General features: G+C 55.7%; 1 protein-coding gene across 1 annotated transcript in view; it reads right to left on the reverse strand.

Moving 5' to 3' along the window:
• notch1b (notch receptor 1b) overlaps nt 1-18325 on the reverse strand; it is a 118742-nt gene that overhangs the window by 17893 nt on the left and 82524 nt on the right. The window contains 11 exon segments of the mRNA XM_078426366.1: nt 3894-4006; nt 4755-5012; nt 5854-5986; nt 6516-6700; nt 7218-7371; nt 7523-7724; nt 8812-8992; nt 8995-9039; nt 11218-11370; nt 12742-12861; nt 17581-17694. Of these exon segments, the coding sequence (XP_078282492.1) occupies nt 3894-4006; nt 4755-5012; nt 5854-5986; nt 6516-6700; nt 7218-7371; nt 7523-7724; nt 8812-8992; nt 8995-9039; nt 11218-11370; nt 12742-12861; nt 17581-17694 (1658 nt within the window).

Below are 18325 nucleotides of genomic sequence, written 5' to 3' on the forward strand. Positions count from 1 at the left end.
ATTCGGCCCATCAAGTCTACTCCGCCTTTCAATCATGGCTGATCTGTCTCTCCCTCCCAACCCCACTCTCCTGCCTTCTCCCCATCACCCCTGACACCCCTGAGAGCGGAGGGGGCTTTCAGTCAGAGTCAGACGTTAACCTGGAACAGTACAGGAACAGCCCACCATGTCCCGACCAAACACAACGCCAACTACAGGGAGGAACTGCAGATGCTGGTTTAAACCGAAGACTGACACAAAACGCTGGAGTAACTCAGCGGGACAGGCAGCACCTCTCGAGAGAAGGAATAGGTGACGTTTTGGGTCGGGACCCTTTCTCACACTTAACCCAAAACGTCACCTATTCGTTTTCTTTTGAGATGCTGCCTGACTAGGTGAGTGACTCCATCTTCTTGTATCTGCCCAGTTAAACTAGCCTCCTCTTCCTGCACATGATCCATAACCCTCCAAGCCCTGCATCTCCACATGTCTACCTAAGGATTTCCTAAACACCACAATCTCATCTTCCTCCACCACCACCCCCGGCAGCGAGTTCCAGGCACCCACCACTCTCTGCGTAAAATAACCCCACACATCTTTTTTAAACTTTGCCCTTCTCACCTTCAACCTATGATCTCTAATCATTGACATTTCCACCCTGGGAAGAAGATTCTGAATGTCTTCCCCATCTGTGCCTCTCATCATTTAATATATTTCTGTCAGGCCTCTTCTCAATCTCTCACACTCCAAAACAAAATCCAAGTGTGTCCAATCTCTCTTTGTAGCTAATGCTTTCCATTCCAGGCAGCATTCTGATAAACCTCTGCTGCACCTCTCCAAAGTCTCCATATCCTTCCTGTAATGGGATGCCTATATCTACACACATTACTCCGACCGCATCCTAGAAAGCTGCAAGCTTCCTCACTCTTATACTTAATGCCCTGACCGATAAAGGCAAGCACATCAGATACCTTCTTTCCCCAGTCTATCTACTTGTGTTGCCACTTTCATGGAGTTATGGATTTGGACCCCAAGATCCCTATGTACATTAATAGCGTTAAGAGTCTTGCCTTCAACTGTCTAGCTTCACCTTACATCCGACTGCCCGAAGAGCTACACCTCACACTCCTTCTGATTAAACTCCATCTGCCATTGATCTGCCCATTTCTGTAGGACAAGGGCAGGGTGTAACATCATGGTGAAGCTAGTACGTGGATCAGAGAAGAGGTGGTGCAGTGAGTGAAGCCTCATAACCTCAGCAATTCTGCTTCACTCACAACCTCGGGTGCTCTCCATGTGGAGTTTGCACGTTCGCCCCAGGGCCGCGTGGGTTTCCTCTGGGTGCTCCAGTTTCAAGCCATCTCTTAAAGGCGGCACGGTGGCGCAGCGGTAGAGTTGCTGCCTTACAGCGAATGCAGCGCCTGAGACTCAGGTTCGATCCTGACTACGGGCGCCGTCTGTACGGAGTTTGTACGTTCTCCCCGTGACCTGAGTGGGTTTTCTCCGAGATCTTCGGTTTCCTCCCACACTCCAAAGACGTACAGGTATGCAGGTTAATTGGCTGGGTAAAATGTAAAAATTGTCCCTAGTGTGTGTAGGATAGTGTTAATGTGTGGGGATCGCTGGGCGGCACGGACTCGGTGGGCCGAAGGGCCTGTTTCCGCGCTGTATCTCTAAATCTAAAAAAAAAATCTATAAAAATCAGGATCATTCCGAGTCAGCATGGATTTACGAAGGGGAAATCATGCTTGACAAATCTACTGGAATTTTTTGAGGATGTAACTAGGAAAATGGACAGGGGAGAGTCAGTGGATGTGGTGTACCTCGACTTTCAGAAAGCCTTCGACAAGGTCCCACATAGGAGATTAGTGGGCAAAATTAGAGCACATGGTATTGGGGGTAGGGTACTGACATGGATAGAAAATTGGTTGACAGACAGAAAGCAAAGAGTGGGGATAAATGGGTCCCTTTCGGAATGGCAGGCAGTGACCAGTGGGGTACCGCAAGGTTCGGTGCTGGGACCCCAGCTATTTACGATATACATTAATTACTTAGATGAAGGGATTAAAAGTACCATTAGCAAATTTGCAGATGATACTAAGCTGGGGGGTAGTGTGAATTGTGAGGAAGATGCAATAAGGCTGCAGGGTGACTTGGACAGGTTGTGTGAGTGGGCGGATACATGGCAGATGCAGTTTAATGTAGATAAGTGTGAGGTTATTCACTTTGGAAGTAAGAATAGAAAGGCAGATTATTATCTGAATGGTGTCAAGTTAGGAAGAGGGGATGTTCAACGAGATCTGGGTGTCCTAGTGCATCAGTCACTGAAAGGAAGCATGCAGGTACAGCAGGCAGTGAAGAAAGCCAATGGAATGTTGGCCTTCATAACAAGAGGAGTTGAGTATAGGAGCAAAGAGGTCCTTCTACAGTTGTACCGGGCCCTGGTGAGACCGCACCTGGAGTACTGTGTGCAGTTTTGGTCTCCAAATTTGAGGAAGAATATTCTTGCTATTGAGGGCGTGCAGCGTAGGTTCACTAGGTTAATTCCCGGAATGGCGGGACTGTCGTATGTTGAAAGGCTGGAGCAATTAGGCTTGTATACACTGGAATTTAGAAGGATGAGGGGGGATCTTATTGAAACATATAAGATAATTAGGGGATTGGACATATTAGAGGCAGGAAACATGTTCCCAATGTTGGGGGAGTCCAGAACAAGGGGCCACAGTTTAAGAATAAGGGGTAAGCCATTTAGAACGGAGATGAGGAAGAAGTTTTTCAGTCAGAGAGTGGTGAAGGTGTGGAATTCTCTGCCTCAGAAGGCAGTGGAGGCCAGTTCGTTGGATGCTTTCAAGAGAGAGCTGGATAGAGCTCTTAAGGATAGCGGAGTGAGGGGGTATGGGGAGAAGGCAGGAACGGGGTACTGATTGAGAGTGATCAGCCATGATCGCATTGAATGGCGGTGCTGGCTCGAAGGGCTGAATGGCCTACTCCTGCACCTATTGTCTATTGTCTAAAAAAAAAAAATCTAAAGATGTGCACGGCTTGGGGGCTAATACTAGGATAATAGATATCCGTAAATTCCAGGCATAAGAGACTTACAAATGCTGTAATCTTGAGTAAAAAAACAGTGTTGGAGGAATTCGGCGGGTCAGGCAGCATCCATGGAGGCAAATGGACAGACCATGTTTTACCAGCCTGTCTATTGCCCTGCTGAGTTCCTCCAGCACTTTGATTTGTGCTGTAAATCGCCCTGAGTGGGTGGGCGAGGGCTCGAGTGTGAGGGGGTTAACATGGTTGAGTGGGAGGATGAATGTAATATTGGGGTAAATGGCCTGGGACTGGGGGGGGGGGGCTGAAGGCCCAGTTTCAGTGCCATTGACTCTGTGATGCTGGTTACATGTTGTAAGAGAAAGGTGGCAGAGAATGTCACGCAGAACTGACGAGACTGCCCATGGAAACACACAGCACCCGGAGCATGTGAGAAATGCACAGGACCACAGAGTCTGCACAGGACCATCTTGGGGGAGTCGAGAACCAACGGTCACGGCCTCAGAATTAAAGGACGTTCCTTTTGGAAGGAGATGAGGAGGAATTTCTTTAGTCACAGGGTGGTGAATCTGTGGCATTCAATGTCACGGATGCCTGTGAAGGTCAAGTCAGTGGATGTTTTTTTAAGGCAGAGATAGACTCCTGATTAGTAGGGGCGTCTGGAGTTATGGGGTGAAGGCAGGAGAATGGGGTTGAGAGGAAAAGATAGATCAGCAATGATTAAATGGCAGAGTAGACTGCTCCCCTGAACTGATGAGCTTATGACCGCAACAAATGCACAGGACGACTGAGTAAATGGACCTCATGTGAGGAGGGGGGTGTGAAGAGGATGGTGGGGGGGGGGGGGGGGGCAAGGGGTCACTCACCGAGGGGCAGCGGCAGATGAAACCGCGGGCGGTGTTCCCGGCGACCGAGCAGGTCCCACCGTTGCGGCACGGCCGGCTTTTGCAGCCGTCGAACACCCGCTCACACCGGACACCTGCCGGGACAGAGGGGGCAACAGGTTAGTGGTGCCGCGCAGTGAGGGTCAGAGGTCAAATGCAGCCCTCCCCATCCAACGTTCCCAACCCTCCAGCCATCTCCCCCCTCCCCTCCCCATCTGTCCCCTCGTCCTCCTTTCCCCATCCCCCACCTCCCTCCTCCCACTGCCCCACCTCCCCATCCATTGCCCCCTTTCCCCACCCATCCCCTCGCCCCCCTCCTCACCCTCCCCCGACTCCCATCCCCCTCTCCCCCCACACCCCATCAATTGCTCCCTCAACCCGCCCATCCCCTCCCTCCCTGTCCCTCCCCCCCCCTCTTCCTTTGCCCCCCTTCAATCCTCCCCATCTTAGAGACATAGATTGATACTGTGTGGAAACAGGTCCTTCGGCCCAACGCCCACACCGGCCAACAATGTCCCAGCTACCCTAGGGCCCACTTGCCCGCGCTTGGTCCATATCCCTCCAAACCTGTCCTATCCATGTACCTGCCCAACTGTTTCTTAAACGTTGGGATAGTCCCAGCCTCAACTACCTCCTCTGGCAGCTTGTTCCATAAACCCACCACCCTCTGTGTGAAAAAGTTACCCCTCGGATTCCTATTAAATCCTCTCCCCTTCACAAACCTATCTTTCCCCTCCCCATCGGTCCGTCCCCTCCATCCAACTCCCCTCCCTGTCCGCTGCCACCTCTCCCCGTCCCCCCACATTCCTCCCCCCCCCCCCCCCGCGCGGGCCTCAGCCTGACCTGTGTAGCCCGGCCTGCACTCGCAGCGGTAGGCGTTGATGAGCTGCACGCAGTTCTGGGTACCGCGTGGCTCGCAGGGGTTGGACAGGCACTCGTTGACATCGCCCTCGCAGTGCTCGCCCACGAAGCCGGCAGGGCAGATGCAGCTGTAGCTGCCCACACGGTCCACGCAGTGGCCCTTGTTGAAGCAGCGCGGCTCCTGGGTCAGCGAGTCCAGCGGGGGGCTGCAATCGTCCAGGTTGATCTCGCAGTGCACACCTGTGGGTGGAGAGAGAGAGCGGGGGGGGCGGGGGGTGGGGGGGAAGGTGGGGGGGGAATAGCGTCAGAAAACATGGCGGCTCCATCTGCTCACAACCCCAGTCTCCTGCCTTTTCCCAATAACGAAGGTAGACACAAAATGCTGGAGTAACACAGTGGCCTGTTTCCGCGCTGTATCTCTAAACTAAACTAAACTAAATTAAATTAGGCCATTCGGCCCATCAAGTCTACTCCGCCATTCAATCATGGCTGATCTGTCTCTTCCTCCTAACCCCATTCTCCTGCCTTCTCCCCACAACCTCTGACACCCGTTCTAATCAAGAATCTATCTCTGTCTGACATTTCCGTGATCATCGTCTGCTTTGATCTGTCGTCTTCACACCTTACCCTTCCATAACCTCTCGTCTCCCTCTCCCCTGTCTCTCAGTCTGAAGAAGAAGGGCCTCAACCCGTAACATCAAAGATAGCATGGAAACAGGCCCTTTCGGCCCACCGGGTCCGCGCCGACCAGCGATCCCCGCACATTAACACTATCCTATACCCACCAGGGACAATTTTTACATTTACCAAGCCAATTAACCTACATACTTGTACGTCTTTGGAGTGTGGGAGGAAACTGAAGATCTCGGAAAAAACCCACGCAGGGAGAACGTACAAACTCCGTACAGACAGCACCCGTAGTCGGGATCGAACCTGGGTTTCCGGCGCTGCATTCACTGTAAGGCAGCAACTCTACCGCTGCGCCACCGTGCCGCCCTTAATTCTACTCCGATCGCTGATGACTTATAACAGGGGGGCGTGCGGGGCTGTTGGAGACGGGGACATCCACGGTGACTCCTACCTTGTGTGCCCCGTGGGCAGGAGCACTTGAAGGTGTTGGTGAGGTCGATGCAAGTGCCCCCGTTCTGGCAGGGATGTGAATGGCACTCGTTGATCTCCTCAGAGCAGTTGATTCCGTGATAGCCAGCGACACACTGCAAGTGATCCAATGGGAGAGAGAGAGAGAGAGAGAGAGAGAGAGAGGCTGGTGACTAACCCACTCTGGATGGCAAGAACCACATCTGCATTATTCCAAGAAATCGGAGCGGAGACTCTTCCCAGGGATGTTGATGAAAGGAACAACTGCCTCCATAGTGCCTTGGCCACTGTACCAAGCCACAGCCAATACTGGACCATTGGTCCACCTTTCCTTGGTGATCCTTGCTTCTTGCAGACCTTTCACTCATTTGTCCAGTGTCCCTTCTACATCTCTGGTTTTCCCCTGACTCAGTCTGAAGGCGTTTCAGGTCGAGACCCTTCTTCAGACTGAGAGTCAGGGGAAAGGGAAACGACAGATACAGACGGTGATGTAGAGAGATGTTGAACAAATGAATGAAACAGAGCATCTATTTTACAGATCATTAATAAATAAGTGGTTTAGTACAGAGAGCGTTGACCAATGCCCTCTGGCACTGGTCCTTGGTGCCACTGGGTGCCCGCCTGCCCGCCCGCCCGCCCGCTCACCTCACAAGAGTAGCCGCCCAGGTAGTCCGTGCAGGTGGCTCCGTTTTGACAGGGGTTGGGAGCGCACTCGTCCACCTGCTCCTCGCAGTAGCTACCCGAGTAGCCGGCCTGGCACTGGCAGCGGTGGGTGTTGCTGGCGTCGATGCACAGGCCGCTGTTACGGCACAACAGGCCCGACTCCAGCCCTGGGGAGCACAACGTCAACCAGGAACAGTGAGACAGAGGGAGGGATGGAGGGAGGGGCAGGAGGGTGGGGGACTGTGGAGGGGTCTCAGGACACGGGGGTGGGTAAAACTACCCGTGACTGGGTGCAGGAACTGCTAATGACGGTCACTACCTGTGATGGATGGTAACGACGGGGTTGGTAATGGTGACGGTGCCTCAAATGGTGGCAGGGTTGTTCACGATGGGGGAAGGGGACGGGCTGGGGATGGGGGAGGGGCTGGGGATGGGGGAGGGGATGGGGAGAGGGAGGGGGATGGGATGGGGAGGGGGACGGACTGAGGATGGGGGAGGGGAGGGGCTGAGGATGGGGGAGGAGAGGGGCTGAGGACTGGGAGGGGTCGAGCTGATGGGGGAGGGGTTGAAGATGGGGGAAGGGGAGGGGGCTGGAGAGGGGGAGGGGATGGGGAGCGGCTGAGGATGGGGGAGGGGATGGGGAGGGGACGGGTGGGATTCGGATGGGGTGGGGGGGTTGTCTACCTTGCAGTTTGGCAGCCACCTCGCAGGACACACTGGGCACGTCGCAGTACAGGCCGGTCCAGCTGCTCTGGCAGTCGCAACGGTAGGTGGTGCCCGTTTGCCAGCACTTGCCGCCGTTCTTGCAGGGCGAGGAGTCGCACCAACGCACCAGGTCCTGGGGAGCAACCCGGCAGAAGGTCACCACCACAGAACCGCACCCCACCCCACCCCACGGCCCCCCCCCCAAACCCCGCCCCACCCCACCCCCCCAACCCCCACCCCACCCCCCCGCCCCACCCCACCCCGGGTGGGTCAGCAGCACCTACCTGGCAGTTGACCCCAGTGTAGCCCTGGGGGCAGGCACACTTGTAGGTGCCGTAGCTGTCCTGGCAGGTGCCCCCGTGGAGGCAGGGCCTGGAGTCGCACTCATTGATGTCGTGCTGGCAGTAGTTGCCGGTGAAGCCGGCCGGGCAGAGGCACGTGAAGGTGTTGATCCCATCCACACACGTCCCACCATTGAAGCAGGAGCTGGAGGGAGGAACGGCATGAATCATGGAGCTTACGGAGGAGGCCATTCATCCCATCGTGCCTCTGCTGGCTCACTGAAATAATCTGTCCTATTTCCAGACGCAGAATGCTGGAGTAACGGCGGGTCAGGCAGCATCTCCGGAGAAAAGGAATAGGTGACCTTTCAAACCGAGACCCTTCTTCAGACTCGACCCGAAACGCCACCCATTCCTTCTCTCCGGAGATGGTGCCAGTCCCGCTGAGTTACTCCAGCATTTTGTGTCTGTCTTCGGTGTAAACCAGCGTCTGCAGTTCCTTCCTACACATTCTAACCGTGAGCGTTCACATTGGGAAGCTGCTGCCAGGCCTGCTGTCACCACCCATTCAAGCAGCACAATTCACAACCTCAGTAACAATTCGCAACGTTCCTTGATCTTAAGCCAGATAATATGAACCTGTGTACTCCAGTTACAAATTCTCCAACCTGCTTATAGTATATCAAAACCATCTCATCATTGTGAATACTCGACAGCCCAGGCTCTCCCTCCCCCCCCCTCCCCACCAAGTCCCATTCCTCTCACTGCCCTCTCCTCCCACTCTGCCTTTTTCACCACCCTTACCCCTCAGCCCCTCGTCCTTTAGTTTAGTTGGATACAGCACAGAAACAGGCCCTTCGGCCCAGCGAGTCCGCGCCAACCAGCGATCCCCGCACACGAACACTATTCTACACATACTAGGGACAATTTACAATTATACCAAGCCAATTAACCAAGTTCGTCTTTGGGATGTGGGAGGAAACCGGAGCACAGGGGAAAACCCACACAGGTCAAGGGGAGAACGTACAAACTCCGTACAGACAGCAGCTGTAGTCGGGATTGATCCAGGGTCTCTGTCGCTGTGAGGCAGCAACTCTACCGCTGTGCCACCATGCTGTCCTTGTAACTCTCTCTCCAATACCCTCTCTCTCTCCCAGAGAGAATCCGTCTCCCACACTGCCTCTACCTCCCAACATTCCCGCCCCCCCCCCCTCTCTCCCCGGGTCCCCTCTCTCCCGCCCCCTACACCCTTCCTGCCAGCCTGGCCCTCTGCCCCGGCTGGCTGCCCTCACCTCTCGGTGCAGTCGGGCGCGTTGTTCTCGCAGTGCATGCCGCTGAAGCCCAGCGGGCAGGTGCAGGTGTAGCTGTTGACGCAGTCGGTGCAGTTGCCGTTGTTCCTGCACGGGTCGCTGGCGCATTCGTTGATGTCGTCTTCACACTTGGGGCCGCCAAAGCCCGGCAGGCAGAGGCACAGAAGTTGTTCACACCGTCCGAGCACGACGCCCCATTGTGGCAGGGATCTGTGGTCGGATAAACCATGGACTTACTCCAACCCACTCCTCTCCCAACCCCACCACACTCTCCCACCACTCTCTACCCACCACTCTCTCCCCACCACATTCTCCCCACCACTCTCTCCCAACCCACCACTCTCCCAACCCCACCGCACCCTCCCCACCACACTCTCCCCACCACACCACACTCTCCCAACCCACCACTCTCTCTCCATCACACTCTCCCCACTACACTCTCCCAACCCCACCACTCTCTCCCCACCACTCTCCCAACCCCACCACACTCTCCCCACCACTCTCCCAACCCCACTACACTCTGCCCACCACTCTCTCCCCACCATTCTCCCCACCACTCCCTCCCCACTACTCTCTCCCCACCATTCTCCCCACCACTCCCTCCCCACTACTCTCTCCCCACCACTCTCTCCCCACCACTCTCCCAACCCCACCACTCTCTCCCCACCACTCTCCCCACCACTCTCTCCCCACCACTCTCTCCCCACCACACTCTCCCCACCACTCTCTCTCCATCACACTCTCCCAACCCCACCACTCTCCCCACCACTCTCTCCCCACCACACTCTCCCCACCACTCTCTCCCACCACACTCTCCCAACCCCACACTCTCTCCCCACCACTCTCTCCCCACCACTCTCTCCCAACCCCACCACTCTCTCCCCACCACTCTCCCCACTACTCTCTCCCCACCACTCTCTCCCCACCACTACACTCTCCACCCTGTAAGTTTAGTTTTAGAAATACAACACAAACACAGGCCCAGCAAGTGCACTCCGACCAGCGATCCCCACACACCTGCACTATCCTACACACTCGGTGCAGATTACCAAAGCCAATTAACCTACAAAGCCATACATCTTCAGCACTATCCTACACACTAAGGACAATTTACAATCTTTACCGAAGCCAAATACAAACCCGCAGGTCTTTGAAGTGTGGGAGGAAACCGGAGCATCCAGTGAAAACCTATGTGGTCACGGGGAGAACGTATAAACTCCATGCACTCAGCACCCATAGTCAGGATCGAACCCGGGTCTCTGGCACTGGAAGGCAGCAAACTCTACCGCTGTGCCATCCGTGTCTCCCCAAGCTTATGAACACAAGCGTGGGCCCAAAGCAAAAGCTTGGCCGTTCTGTTGAAGTGGTAGCACTGAATAGTTGGAGGGGAATATCTCTCTGGAAATGGTCTGCTGTGGAAGGGGCCGTACTGGGGGAGTTCTGCACTGGAATTGAGGCAATTACCCCAAAACCCCAGGTAAACATAGAAACATGGATCATAGAAAATAGCTGCCAGGAGTAGGCCATTCAGCCCTTCGAGCCAGCACCACCATTCAATATGATCATGGCTGATCATCCAAAATCAGTACCCCGTTCCTGCTTTTTTCCCCATATCCCTTGATTCCTGTAGTGCTAAGAGCTAAATCTAACTCTATGTGCCATCAGAGGGGCGATTCTGATCCATTGGAAGGTCATTGATGAAACGCCACACTACTACAGTGGGAGGAGTGCTGCAACCTCCTTTGGGCGAAGTGTTCCATCTGCACGTCTCCATCTGAGCTGACACTGCTCCATCGGCCCTCTCACTCGACTGTAAAGTCTCCACGGCATCGTGGGGCAAAAGGCTAATGGGCTCCCCCCGGTAGCCGGTATCAATATCTGAACAGCGGACTGCACTCTGTAGGAGTCTGTGCGCTCCCTCTCCCTCTCCTCTCCCTCTCTCCCTCTCCCTCTCCCTCTCCTCTCCCTCTCCTCTCCCTCTCCCTCTCCCTCTCCCTCTCCTCTCCCTCTCCCTCTCCCTCCCCTCTCCTCTCTCCCTCTCCCTCACCCTCTCCCTCTCCCTCTCCCTCTCCGCTCTCCCTCTCCCTCTCCCTCTCCCTCTCCCTCACCCTCTCCCCTCTCCCTCTCCCTCCTCCCTCTCCCTCTCCCTCTCCCTCTCCCTCTCCCTCTCCCTCTCCCTCTCCCTCTCCCTCTCCCTCACCCTCCCCCTCTCCCTCTCCCTCTCCCTCTCCCTCTCCCTCTCCCTCTCCCTCTCCCTCTCCTCTCCCTCTCCCTCTCCCTCACCCTCCTCCCTCTCCCTCTCCCTCTCCCTCTCCCTCCTCCCTCACCCTCTCCCTCTCCCTCTCACTCTTTCCAGCCCTCGCCCACTCCCTTCCTCGCTCCACTCACTGGGCAGGCAGTCGTCCACATCGGTCTCGCAGGTGATGCCGGTGTAGCCCTCTCGACAAACGCACTGGAATCCACCCATTGAGTTCTGGCAATTGGCTCCGTTCTGGCACGGACTCTTCACACACTCATTCACATCCTTTTCACAGGTCTGGCCTGGAGGCAGCAGAGATTCAGTGATCAACAGACACCACATCCTGCACTCTGTGTCTTCCCCTTTGCTCTACCTGTTGCACTTGAGTTTGACTTGATGGTATTCATGTACAGTATTCTCTGATATGATTCGATAGCAGGCAAACAAAAGCTTTTCACTGCATCTCAGTACATATGACAATAATTAACCTGAATCTAAACCTAAGCTTCTGTGTTCAGCAGACCGACTGCTGCAGTTCACACTGCACTGTGTGTGTGTGTGTGTGTGTGTGTGTGTGTGTGTGTGTGTGTTGTATTGGGCTGTGTGTGTGTGTGTGCTGTATTGGGCTGTGTGTGTGTGTGTGTTGTATTGGGCTCTGTGTGGGTGTGTGCGTGTGTGCGCTGAAAAGGGACTGCGTGTGCGGGTGTGTGTGTGTGTGCTGTATAGGGCTCTATGTGTGTGTGTGTGTGCTGTATAGGGCTCTATGTGTGTGTGTGTGTGTGTGCTGCATAGGGCTCTATGTGTGTGTGCGTGTGCTGTATAGGGCTCTATGTGTGTGTGTGTGTGCTGTATAGGGCTCTATGTGTGTGTGCGTGTGCTGTATAGGGCTCTATGTGTGTGTGCGTGTGCTGTATAGGGCTCTATGTGTGTGTGTGTGTGTGCTGTATAGGGCTCTATGTGTGTGTGCGTGTGCTGTATAGGGCTCTATGTGTGTGTGTGTGTGCTGTATAGGGCTCTATGTGTGTGTGCGTGTGCTGTATAGGGCTCTATGTGTGTGTGCGTGTGCTGTATAGGGCTCTATGTGTGTGTGTGTGTGCTGCGCGGGTCTCTGTGTGTGCCATGCTGTGTGTGACACTGTGTGTGGGTGTACTGTGTGTGTGTGCTGTGCCACGTGCAATACTCTGTGTGTGTGCCGTGTGGTGTGAGACACTGTGTGTGTGTGCCGTGTGTCACTGTGTGTGTGTGTGCGTGCTGTGCCGTGTGTGACACTGTGTGTGTGTCATGTTGTGTGCGATACTGTGTGTGTGTGTCATGTTGTGTGTGACACTGTGTGCGTGCTGTGCCGTGTGTGACACTGCGTGTGTGTGCCGTGTGTCACTGTGTGTGTGTGTGCGTGCTGTGCCGTGTGTGACACTGCGTGTGTGTGTGTCATGTTGTGTGTGACACTGTGTGCGTGCTGTGCCGTGTGTGACACTGCGTGTGTGTGTGTCATGTGTGACACTGCGTGTGTGTGTGTCATGTTGTGTGTGACACTGTGTGCGTGCTGTGCCGTGTGTGACACTGCGTGTGTGTGTGTCATGTTGTGTGTGACACTGTGTGCGTGCTACTCTCCATGATGCTCTGCTCCACGCGGGCTGCGTTGCCGGTGACGACCACCCTGCCCATCCTCTCACCTTGCCACCCCTCCGGACAGCCGCACGAGAAGTTTTCGTAATCCTCCGACTCATGGCAAACGCCCTGGTTTTTACACGGCAGCCTGGCGCACGGTGCCAGCACATCCTCGCAGTTCACCCCTGCACACGAGAGTAACACCGTTAGTGATCACGGACAAGCAACGTACAACGCGGTCAGCACCGCTGGCAGTGTGCCCACCCCCGGGGTAACAGAACCCACCCTCCCCTGGGGAACAGTGTGCCCTCCCCCCCCACCCACAGGGGGCAGCAGTGTGGAGGGGTGCGGTGTGGAGGGGGCAGCAGTGTGGACGGGCCCGGTGTGGAGGGGCCCAGTGTGGAGGGGCCCAGTGTGGAGGGACCCGGTGTGGAGGGGGCAGCAGTGTGGAGGGGTGCGGTGTGGAGGGGCCCGGTGTGGAGGGGGCAGCAGTGTGGAGGGGCCCTGTGTGGAGGGGCCCTGTGTGGAGGGGCCCGGTGTGGAGGGGCCCAGTGTGGACGGGCCCGGTGTGGAGGGGCCCGGTGTGGAGGGGCCCTGTGTGGAGGGGCCCAGTGTGGAGGGGGCAGCAGTGTGGGGGGGCCCCAGTGTGGAGGGGCCCAGTGTGGAGGGGCCCAGTGTGGAGGGGGCAGCAGTGTGGAGGGGTGCGGTGTGGAGGGGGCAGCAGTGTGGAGGGGTGCGGTGTGGAGGGGGCAGCAGTGTGGACGGGCCCGGTGTGGAGGGGCCCGGTGTGGAGGGGCCCAGTGTGGAGGGGCCCAGTGTGGAGGGGGCAGCAGTGTGGAGGGGCCCTGTGTGGAGGGGCCCAGTGTGGAGGGGCCCAGTGTGGAGGGGGCAGCAGTGTGGGGGGGCCCGGTGTGGAGGGGCCCAGTGTGGAGGGGCCCAGTGTGGAGGGGCCCTGTGTGGAGGGGCCCAGTGTGGAGGGGCCCAGTGTGGAGGGGGCAGCAGTGTGGACGGGCCCGGTGTGGAGGGGCCCGGTGTGGAGGGGCCCAGTGTGGAGGGGCCCAGTGTGGAGGGGGCAGCAGTGTGGAGGGGCCCTGTGTGGAGGGGCCCAGTGTGGAGGGGCCCAGTGTGGAGGGGCCCAGTGTGGACGGGCCCGGTGTGGAGGGGCCCGGTGTGGAGGGGCCCAGTGTGGAGGGGCCCAGTGTGGAGGGGGCAGCAGTGTGGGGGGGCCCCAGTGTGGAGGGGCCCAGTGTGGCTCAGTCTTGCTCCGTTAGAGTTGAGCGTAAGTTCATAAGTTCTAGGAGCAGAATTAGGCCATTCGGCCCATCAAGTCTCCTCCGTCTTTCAATCACAACTGATCTATCTCTCCCTCTCAACCCCATTCTCCTGCCTTCTCCCCATAACCCCTGACACCCGTACTGATCAAGAACCTTTCTACTTTTCTGCCTTAAAAATATCCATTGACTTGGCCTCCACCGCCATCTGTGGCCATGAATTCCACATGGGAATTCCTACCTTGTGGAATCCCCACCCCTGCCCCATCCCCGGGGGGGGGGGGGGGGGGCAGGTTTACTCTGGGGGATTATCCGAGACACAAATACTCTCTTCATGGTTAACCATGGGTGAGTTGTTGTGCAGAAAGAGCCACGTGCTGGGACCACCCAACAAGGTGAGCCAGCCCAGCACTGGGACCACTGCCTGTGAAGTTTGGAGGTAACACTGATCTCAGCTCCACCACTGAGTAGGGTTGCCAACTTCCTCACTCCCAAATACGGGGCAAGGTGACATCACCGCCCCCGCGCCCCGCGTGACCTCACCCAGCCAGCGGCCGCCATTGGTGGAGCGGGAGCACGTGGCCGCTGGCTGGGTGAGGTCACGCGGGGTCGCGGGGGCGGTGACGTCACCCGTTGCCCCTTATTTGGGAGCGAGGAAGTTGGCAACCCCTACTAACACGGGATAAGGGCGGACCCCGCACGGGACAAACCAATTCAGCCCAAAATACCGGGATGTCCCGGCTAATACGGGACAGTTGGCGACCCTAACCACTGGTCACACAGTCAGCCAGCACGGAGACCGACCCTTCTGACTTCCCACCCACGGAGTCTCACTTAGTTTCGTTTAGTTTAGAGTAATCCCACACAAATCCCATTGTATACTCGCTGCATTGTTACCAACCTCCCGCTCACTGATACAGAAGGGGGCAATTCACAGCGAAGACATTAACCGACCAGGCTGCACGGCATTGGGTATAGGGGTGGACACCAGAGGAAAGCCAGCCAATTTTTGAGGAAGGATATTCTTGCTATTGAGGGCGTGCAGCGTAGGTTTACTAGGTTAATTCCCGGAATGGCGGGACTGTCATATGTTGAAAGACTGGAGCGACTAGGCTTGTCTACACTGGAATTTAGAAGGATGAGAGGAGATCTGATCGAAACGTATAAGATTATTAAGGGGTTGGACACGTTAGAGGCAGGAAACATGTTCCCAATGTTGGGGGAGTCCAGAACCAGGGGCCACAGTTTAAGAATAAGGGGTAGGCCATTTAGAACTGAGATGAGGAAAAACTTTTTTAGTCAGAGAGTTGTGACACACACACTGACCCTCACTGGGGTACGGGCCCCACACACACACACACACACACACTGACCCTCACTGGGGTACGGGCCCCACACACACTGACCCTCACTGGGGTACGGGTCCCACACAGACTGACCCTCACTGGGGTACGGGCCCCACACACACACTGACCCTCACTGGGGTACGGGCCCCACACAGACTGACCCTCACTGGGGTACGGGTCCCACACAGACTGACCCTCACTGGGGTACGGGCCCCACACACACACACACACACACTGACCCTCACTGGGGTACGGGCCCCACACAGACTGACCCTCACTGGGGTACGGGTCCCACACAGACTGACCCTCACTGGGGTACGCCCCCCCCCCCACACACACACTGACCCTCACTGTAGCTGACCGTCCAGCAGGGGTCAGTGGTCACTGGGTTGGGAGCTGAAGCAGGACCTTGGTTTATTTTCCCCTCAGCTTGGGACCAGAGAGAGAGCTCGGACCATGGAGTCCCTCCCGACCGGACTGGATGGGAGACATTGATCCCAGCCGGAGAAATGGACCCTTCAACTTCATTTGAATAAAACTGATGGCAAAGTGTTGCGGGAACATTCATTTACAAGTTGCGTTTTGGGTTAAGTATTCCTGAAGCTGAGGTCCCTCTCCCCTTGTCACCTCCTGGCCTTTGCCTTGACGAGTTTGCAGGGAAACATGGCAGAGACAGGAAGGGTGACGCTATTTCCACCAATTGTTCCCGGTGAGCAGCAGGAAGTCGGGAATCAACAGCAGCTCACCAGCCCAGCCTCCCGGCAGGAAACCTGCGGGCTGTTTTTTTCCAGCTCCCACCAGACTCCCCTCTTCTCCCCTCCCCTCCCCACCTCACACTGCAAAGTCTAAAGCTTTCAGATTTAGGCGCAAAGCGTTGGCGCGGAGATGGCGGAAGTGGGGGTTTCCCTTGAACTGATTAGCTCACCAACTACAGTTAAATAGGAAAGGCAGTGGCGTCAGCCCTGCCATAACCCAGCGGGCTTTCATCTGGGATCGAGCTACAGGAGATGTGAGGGGCAATGTTGTTGTACAGAGGCAGAGACCGTCAGTGTCTGTTTCCCAGGTCAAAGACCAGGCAGAGGGCATAGCTTTCAGGTGAGAAGAGCAAAGTTTAAAGGAGAGTAAACTACTCCTTTTAAAGGAATGGTTCAAAGGAGAACCCCTTCAAAGTTTAAAGGAGAAGGAGAAGTCTCCTCCCTCTGGAAAGATGTCTTTCCCAAAGTTTTCCTTAGGGTTTTTAGAGGTACAGCGCGGAAACAGGCCCTTCGGCCCACCGAGTCCGTGCCGCCCAGCGATCCCTGCACATTAACACTACCCGACACACACTAAGGACAATTTTTACATTTACCCAGTCAATTAACCTACATACCTGTACGTCTTTGGAGTGTGGGAGGAAACCGAAGATCTCGGAGAAAACCCACGCAGGTCACGGGGAGAACGTACAAACTCCGTACAGACGGCGCCCGTAGTCGGGATCGAACCTGAGTCTCCGGCGCTGCATTCGCTGTAAGGCAGCAACTCTACCGCTGCGCCACCATGCCGTTGAGGGAAGGGCAATTTTGTTTTATACAGACAGTGGTGGAAGGTTCTGCCAGGAGTGGTGGAGGAGGCAGGTGGAGGTCGTGGTGTTAAAGAGGTTTTTAAATAGGCACATGGATATGCAGGGAATGGGGGGATATGGATCATGCTCAGGCCTAGACTTTGTGTTCGGCCTAGACTTTGTGGGCCGAAGGGCCTGTTCCTGTGCTGTACTGCTGCATGTTCTGTAACCCAGGCTGGCAAGTCTAACGGAGGTACGGTCACTGCCTGCCAGTTGAGGTGTTAAACTAAGACCACCCCACCCTCTCTACGTTGCACATGGATCTTTAGTCAGAGGGTGGTGAATCTGTGGAATTCTTTGCCGCAGAAGGCTGTGGAGGCCAAGTCAGTGGATATTTTTAAGGCAGAGATAGATAGATTATTGATTAGTACAGGTGTCAGAGGGTATGGGGAGAAGGCAGGAGAATGGGGTTAGGAGGGAGAGATAGATCAGCCATGATTGAATGGCGGAGCGGACTTGATGGGCCGAATGGCCTAATTCTACTCCTATCACTTGTGACCTTATGACATTAAAGATCCCCTCACACAGAGAAGATTCACCAGGATGATGCCTGGACTTTAGTTGTGGGGGAGAGACAGGGCTGCTTGTTATCCCATGTAGCCTGTGCCCCCTGTGTACAGGGGACGTCCATGGTCCCGGCCCACAAACCCGCGCATGGTGTGAAGCCCCTGCCTCCCAGTCCCTTACCTGTGTACGGCAAGATGCAGTTACACTTGTACCCTGCCACATCATCAATACAGCTGCCCAGGTTCAGGCAGGGGTTGGATGCACACTCGTTGATGTTCGTCTGACAATTAGGGCCTGGAAGAGGAACAGATGCATCAGCCCAGAAACTGTACAGTGCGAGAGGAAGAGTGGGGTGGGACGGAGAGGCAAGGGAGGGGAAAGAGGACAGTTTCAGGGACAGTTTCTTCCTAGCTGCGTTTAGCTTAGTTCAGAGATACAAGTCCGCACTGAGTCCACGCCAACCAGCGATCCCCGTCCACTGCCATTGTCCTACACACACACACTGGGGACAATTTACAACTCACCTTACAATTAACCTACGATGTAGGTTTTTGGAGTCTTTGGTGTGTGGGAGACAACCGAAGGTCCTGGAGAAAAGCCACAAAGGTCACGGGGAGAACGTACAAACGCCGTACAAACAGCACCCGTAGTCAGGATCGAACCCGGGACTCTGGCGCTGTAAGGCAGCAACTTTAGCACTGTGCCAACGTGCTGATATCAGGCAACTGAATCAGCCCGTCGAGAACTGGAGAGCACTCCCGGGCTACTATCAACCTCGCTGGAGACGCTCGGACTATCTTTAATCGGACTTAACTGGACTCTATCTCGCACTAAGCGTTATTCCCTTTGTCATGTATCTGTACACTGCGGACGGCTCGATTGTAATCAAGGATAGTCTTTCCCCTGGCTGCTTAGCACGCAACAA

Source organism: Rhinoraja longicauda, chromosome 31, assembly GCF_053455715.1.
Source record: "Rhinoraja longicauda isolate Sanriku21f chromosome 31, sRhiLon1.1, whole genome shotgun sequence".
NCBI lineage: Eukaryota > Metazoa > Chordata > Chondrichthyes > Rajiformes > Arhynchobatidae > Rhinoraja > Rhinoraja longicauda.